The following is a 7,425-nucleotide window of genomic DNA, read 5'->3' on the forward strand; positions in this document are numbered from 1 at the left end:
TCGGCATGAAGTACGTTGCGTTCGCAATTGTCGTCCTTTGTTACCTGTGTGTGTTATCAAAGGTAAATATTGAAAAATTCTCTGAACAAAACTATGATTTACTAGAATTAATTTTAGGCTGATCAACCATATACTGTGAAAAATGAAGCCGCCGAATGCATTAATGGCTTCAAGGAAACCATCTATCGTTGTGAAATAAAACTCGTTGGGCGACAACGTCTATTTAATGGTACCATGACATACGGCGAGGACATGGCTAGCGATCACTTTAAATATCAAATAGAAATATTTAACGCACCAGCCGGCGATAAGCAGTTCAAGCGATTGCCTTTGGGTGTGCCGCGCACCGCCATTTGTGAGGGTTTTAAAGCATATTACGGCGATTTTCTGCAGCCGTCGCTTATTCACGGGGAAAATACCGATCTGCCTTATATGCCAGAGGAAGGTCTTTGCCCCTTCCCAAAAGGTGAATACTGGTTTAAGAATTTGCAGCTTAACACAGACGCTTGGCCGGAGCAAATCCCGCGAGGTTTTGTAAAAGCAGTGATAACATATTTCAAAGACGGCGTAGATGTTGGTGGACTTTCAGTAACTTTGCGTATCGAAGATCGTGAATAAGCGCGCCGGGTATAGTGGAGTGTGGAGGGAGAGTAGACTTTGAAAATTGTTGGTTATTGAATGTTAAGTGAATATTTAAATATATGTACGAGTATGTTCGAAGCAAGCACATATGTATGTATGTAAGTAAAATTTTTATGAAAGTGTAGTGGAAATGCAAATTAGTGATATGAAAAATTCATAACTTTTTGACACTCTCAGGGACAAACATGTTCCTCATAAGTTTTAGTTCAAAAGGCACTTGATCGTTGAAACTATCGTTCCGGTTCGAAATGCGAGTGACTATATTTTTGCAGAAAATGAATTCAATAGTTTCTGGGGAATCTCCGAAAACCTGCGTAGGCACAAATCCTGATTTCCAACTTCTAGACCGCTTGATAGCGATTGAAGCTGATAGGCAGAGAGATCAGTAAAATCGCCAAAGTTTAACTATTTCAAATTTTACTAAAGAAAAAAATGCAAAAACCTATCACCACAAAAAAAAAATCTCAAAACTCAACGCAATTCTTAGCCGTTTGAAACTTACACTTCCTTAGACTAAAAATTGTATGGGTTATAAAACTGCATACCCAAAAATTTTCTAAAAATTCAGAATACAAGTTTAAATTTTGATGAACTTTCCTAAATTTTGTATAAAGTTTGGAGCTGTTATTGACACGGTTTTTATTAAAGCTTAGACGATATTTTTATATAAAAATAACAAAAAATATTTAGCTGGACAAATATTACGAATATTAAAAAAAAAAACAACACGTGGGCATTTGTTTGAGTCACTGTATATGTATATAATAGTACATATTTGGACAATTATTGTGTTTTTTTATTCTTATTATTAACAAAATTAAAAGGCTTCCAGAGAGTAAGAGCTGCCACTGTCAAAATAACATCTGATTCCAAAAAAAAAACACTATATAGATTACCGATTAAATAATAATAAGTAATAAAAAGTTATACACCATCAGTAGCTGAGGCCATCAGCCTTTTCTGCAGTCAACATAAAATGTGGCAACGCCGCTGGCAGCTTCTCCAAAGTACTTGGCTATGGCACTTCAGTCGCTTAGGGAATGATTTTAGCGAATTGCTTGTCAAAGTGAAGTGACGTTGAGCTCATTGTTAGCGCTTCAGTGGGCAAACAAGTGCCAGTCAATATATATGTAAATATGTTTGTTACATACAAATACAAATACAAAATATGTATTGCCATTTCGACGCAAACATCAGCTACCAGCTGCCAAAGTATCGCAAGTGAATCGGTAGTGAAAGGAATATTTCTGTGGTCATAAGCAATCAGCGCCTAAGTCGGAAAACCCGAATTCGAGAAAAAAAGTTTTAGACATTTGGTTTGTAATGTTACCCTTATGGGGGAAACAAAAATATTTTCTTCTATAACTTCTTAAATAGCCTAGCTGGCGAGATGGGGATTACACACACGCATGGGTTAGTAGTTGCAGAATACGATAGCATATATAACTCAATTCTTTCTTAAGTCGACTTAAGCTGTTATTGCTTATGACCATATATTATATGTATATATATACAGTATGTAAGTGCAGTCGATGAAGCTTACATTAGTGCAAATATATATACATATGTATATGTATAAGAATCTGTGTGGCAAATGTGCTGGAATATTGTAAATATCTGTATTTTCTTAGCACATACGTATGCATGTACATATATTTTTTATATAAGAGCTATACTTTCTCCAAGAGAGCAAATTTTTCTATATACATAATATATGCTTACATATTTATGCCCGCACTAAACGTAGGGCAAACATACCGAGCCCTAACCGCCAAAATAACGTAAGCGACATTTTTTCAAAATTTTCTTTTTGATGCAGAAATGCATCTAGATGCTCTAGGAATATTTCTACATCAAAAAGAAAATTTTGAAAAAAGTGTCGCTTACGTTATTTTGGCGGTTAGGGCTCAATACAGTCAGCCTCAAAAATATGACTACTCAAACGTTTTGATGATTATTTATTTATATTTTCCATATCAATTTATTTATATTTTTTTATAAAAACATAGTCCATTCAACAGAGTATTTTTTTTCAATTTCAATTTCCCGTTAATTAATGAAAATTTGTTTGTGCATTTCTTCCAAATAAAAATATATGACCCTCGACAAAAAAATCTCAAAAATCAACGGTACGGTTTAGAGACTTGAAACGTGCCCTTTACTATACCTAATTTAATGGGCTACAAAACCGCATACCCAAAGAAATTAAATTGAAAAGTTTGAAATTTTTTGTGATTTCTTGAATTTTCCCTATTTCTATATGAAATTGGAATTGGTTTTGCTGTTAAATGAAATACATTTTATAAAAAAAAAAATTAAGCAAAATTTGGTATGAAAAATATAATTAAAGAAATGTCAGGGTATTCTTATTTTTGACGCTGACTGTATGTGTGATTCCTTAGATATGTATAGATAAGTGAGTACATATCAACACATTTGCTTATATACATACAAATGTATGTATGTATACATGTAAGCTCACAAGTATGTTTGCTCTTGAGCTTTCGCTAATGTTTGCATCTTCAAGTGATTTGCTCGTAATCGACAGGCCAACTAAATCGTTGACACACTTACTATACAAGTATATGTATGTAAGTGCACACTGAATACGAGCAAACACATAGATATACACAATAAACAAATAAGGACTTAAACTAAAATAGAAGTACGAAATATTTTCTTTTGTTGAAGATGTTTAAGTCTAAATGCTTTAAACGATCTCTTTAGGCCTTAAAGCAATTTGTAAACTGCTTAAGATTTTGCTGAATCTATGTTTGTAACACATCACTAAAAGCAATATCGATTTGTTAAGCTGCTACTAAGTTTATTCATTCATGTTTGTCTGGTGAAGATATCCCTTTAGTGTAACAATAAATGACGGTTCAATTTAAAGTTGAATTCGAAAAATTAGTGAATAGCGCCACAAAATATGTCACACGAAATGGGTAGCAAATATTATTTTTTTAGTATAATGTGGCACTCGCAGTATCTGATTACGAATGACCCACTGGCGCCGAGCCGTTGAAGAACTTTTGGCAAATAAATGTGCAAGAAATAGTTCCGATACTAAATATCAAGACAATATTCTTATTAACTCTCATCAAAAAATACCTTGTCGTTTAAAGAATAAAGGGAATGTCGTATTGAAAAATATGTATATTGGGTTAGTACACCAATGACAAAAGGGCCTTTGGGTCTCCAGTTAACACTTTAAATTTGAAGTTGCCCCCCTGCACTTTCGGACAAACGAAAAGCGATAATCCCTGTCTATGCTTCTTGGTTTACAACCTCACTAAGCGAATGATCCTCTCATCTGCTGAAAATAGCGTGAGTAAATCTGCATGACCACTCTCCCATCTGCTCTAACTAGTAGCACTTGATTTTATTTTTGTACCATTACTAAAGTAATATAGTTCCACTAATTGAAGTAATTAAATTTACGAACACAATAAATTCTAAGTTATTTACTAATTACAATTTAAATATTTATCAAATGAAAAAAAATCGGCGGCAATCCTTTCAACGTACTATAATGCTATTCAAAACAATTCATTTGAATGATAGATAACCGCGCTACTATTCCAATGCAACGCAAATGTGATGACATGATTAATGTACTAAAAGATTTACGATTATTCGCAGCCATTAACACACGCGCATTAAAATGACTCAATTAAGCGGAATTGATTGAAGTGTTACGCACACGAATACATACAAATGTGGCCCACCGCACTTCCTACACAATAAAGGCACAATAAAAGTAATAGAGTTGAAAATGGAAAAATGCTGCCGTGCAACTGTCACAGAGATGACATATCACACGCTTGCATACATACATACTTATAACGGTAGTATACTCCTATGTATTTACATACGAGTACTACAGTGATATTTATGCACACCTACAAAAATCCATTATATTAAAAATCTTACATAGAGTCCACTAAAAAATTTAGTGCAAGGCGGCAATAAAAACAATGCATTGGTTTTTAATTACAACTCATCGAATACTTTAATGGTGAATGTCAACGCTTGACAACCTTTTTTTTTTTTGGTAGCCGGGAGTTTTTATTATATGAATGTAATATGGCGGTCCATCAAATGGTGCGCGACATTAAAATGTTAATAAACAAATGGAATATTTGTTTTTGCTTTTGCTTCTGCTTCTGCTTATTCTATTCCTGTTTGTATGGGTAAAAGCCGAGTAAAAATAATAAAAGTCTGCGGCTACTTTTAATTTTTATTGCAATTTCTTTTATTTAAGGTTTCTTTTATACGGAGTGGATATCTGGCTTATCAGAGTGAATTTGTGTGCATTTTTTGTTTGAATTTGATTTTACAAGCCTCCATTATTAAAGGTATGTGAGTGAGATAATACCGCAATATAGTTTTAATTTTCACTCAAGTGGCAAGTGTTTAAGTGCCACATAAAATTATATATGGGCATTAGGGTGCATCAGTCGTCCAACAAAAAAAATCGGTATAGTTAAAATATTTCAGAAAAATTTCACTGAAAATATACATATGTGTATATATAGTAGGGTGCCTACCGGAATTATAAAATGTAATAAATTTTAAGATTTCATATTAAGATTTTCTTGAGCTGGGCCGATTTGAAAATATCTCCAAAACGCGAGTTTTCATAAATAAAATTAGTTTTAAAATTATTTTTTTTACTTACAAATCACACCAGATGGTAGAAGAGCTTAGATGATCTGCATATAAAGGTTTAACATTTTTATCGACTTAATCAAAATTATGAGATTTTTGGAGGTATTTTCAAATCGGTTCAGCTGAAGAAAATCTTAATATGAAATCTTAAAATTTATTACATTTTGTAACTGCGGTGGAAAAATTGCTACTTACTAGTGGGCCACCCTAATATACATACACGTATGTACAAAAATATGTATATTTTCAGTGACCTATAAGTACCAGTCAATAAGCTGAGACGAGAATATTTGACCAAAGCTAAAATCGAATAAGTATATGATATATATTGTTAGATAAGAAGTAAATGTATGGCAATGTTCGTGACTCTTTGATTTTAGATAGATCGCCCATGCTACTTTTTAAGGAAAATGTTTTAAGTATAACTTAAAATCGACCAATAGTTTATTAACTCGTGTCGTTACGAACACTGTTACTATCATCTTAATCGATTATAGTAATCAATCGAACATCATAATTATCGATAATTCAAAAACAGAATCTATTTCTTCATCGCTACTATATGGATATCCTTATTGATATTCGTTTCGACTTTGCTATAGATACTTTTATTGGCATTGCTATCCTCATTCGATTGCCATCGGCAAAGGTATTGTTATCGATAATTTATCAGTGTTAGCGATGTAGCTATTGCTACAGGTATTCTTTTATGTTTATAATAAATTTAGATATCAATAAACAAACTAATCAGCATGTAGGACGATTAACTCAAAAACATTTCTTTTCGTATAAAATTAATGTAAAACTCAAAAAACAAAATTGGCGAATTCTTCACTATTCTACAAGTGAATTTTTTTTTTAAGGTTTACACTTTTCGACTAATATCTAATTAAAATGTTATACTCACAACACATCGCATCAAACAAATTCATTCAGAATTCATAAATTTTCAATTGTATGGACATACCTGAAAATAGACAAAAATAGGTCATTTATTGAAAGTTTCTTACGTAAATAAGAAAAAACTAACACAATTATTTAAAAGAAAGCTTTTAGGTTTTCTTTTGAAAATGTTTTTCGAATTTATTCGCATGTACTTTTTTCCTACGCACAGTAATTTTTTTTTTAATTTTTTTCTTTTTCTAAATGTTTCTATGTTATTTCTTGTGGCTTCTTTCAAAGCTATGACATGCAAAGCGCACCCACATACCTACATACTTTGTAGTGCTTAATTTTAAGCGGATTAGGTGGAATGTGAACTTCTCCATTGACGGAAAGCTAGAAATTAACGAAAACAAGAAAACAATAAGAAAAATTTTAACTAAAATATAAAAAGTAAATAAGTGAATTTTTAATTTGAATATATATAGAGTTTAGTTTTACAAAAATGCTGACAAGAGTTTTGAAGCTCATTTCACGCTTTTCTGCCGTGAGAGAAGAGAGCATAACTCAAAACATTTTAGGTAGGTAAGCAAAAACAAAAAATTGGGTTAGGCTATTTCTGCTCTCATGGCCTCAATTAAATATGTATAAGAACCGTCCATCTCATGGTCGCTGAAATACTCCTCAATTTACGCGATTGTCGCTAAGTTGAATAGAGTTTCAGTGTCTGTTTAATGGCTTTCATTCATCTTCCCGGAGGGATAGTTATTGTCAGGGATGCCAACTCATTTTAGCTTTCTCCCTGTTTGCCACCGCGAAATTCCTCGATTTTCGGTGAAATTCCCCGCACTGACATGATTCCAATAAAAAACTAAACAATTTTAATTCAATTCCTTGAATTTATTTACGAATGTACATACAATATTTAAATTTTAAATTTTTTTCACTAATTTTTTATAAAGTTATACCTTATTGTATAACATACACCATATACAGTTGTCCACAAAATAATAGGAGTGGGATATTTTAACCTGTTTTGGCTATTTGTCTTTAGTTTATTTAATGTTTCGTATTTTTTTGTAAAAGCCTAGCTGGTAATACAACAAACACCATAAAAATTTACATTTTCAAGTTTGTACAAAAATTACAAAAATTCTGCAAATTTTCACCAAAATTTCAAACTATTTAACCAGAATCTTTAGAAAATATGTTGGTATGCAGTTTTGTAGC

At 32.2% G+C, this 7,425-nt stretch overlaps 2 protein-coding genes across 4 annotated transcripts in view; one reads left to right on the forward strand and one right to left on the reverse strand.

Moving 5' to 3' along the window:
- LOC118745251 overlaps window positions 1-618 on the forward strand; it is a 5,047-nt gene extending 4,429 nt beyond the window's left edge. Inside the window, exon 2 of the mRNA XM_036478778.1 lies at window positions 118-618. Coding sequence (XP_036334671.1) covers window positions 118-618 — 501 coding nt within the window. The remainder of the gene's footprint in view (window positions 1-117) is intronic.
- The window catches only part of LOC118744576 (leucine-rich repeat-containing G-protein coupled receptor 6-like), a 175,025-nt gene that overhangs the window by 119,602 nt on the left and 47,998 nt on the right, over window positions 1-7,425 (reverse strand). The window lies entirely within an intron of this gene.

This window comes from Rhagoletis pomonella, unplaced genomic scaffold, assembly GCF_013731165.1.
Source record: "Rhagoletis pomonella isolate Grant_MI unplaced genomic scaffold, Rhpom_1.0 Rhpom_scaffold_00008, whole genome shotgun sequence".
Lineage (NCBI taxonomy): Eukaryota > Metazoa > Arthropoda > Insecta > Diptera > Tephritidae > Rhagoletis > Rhagoletis pomonella.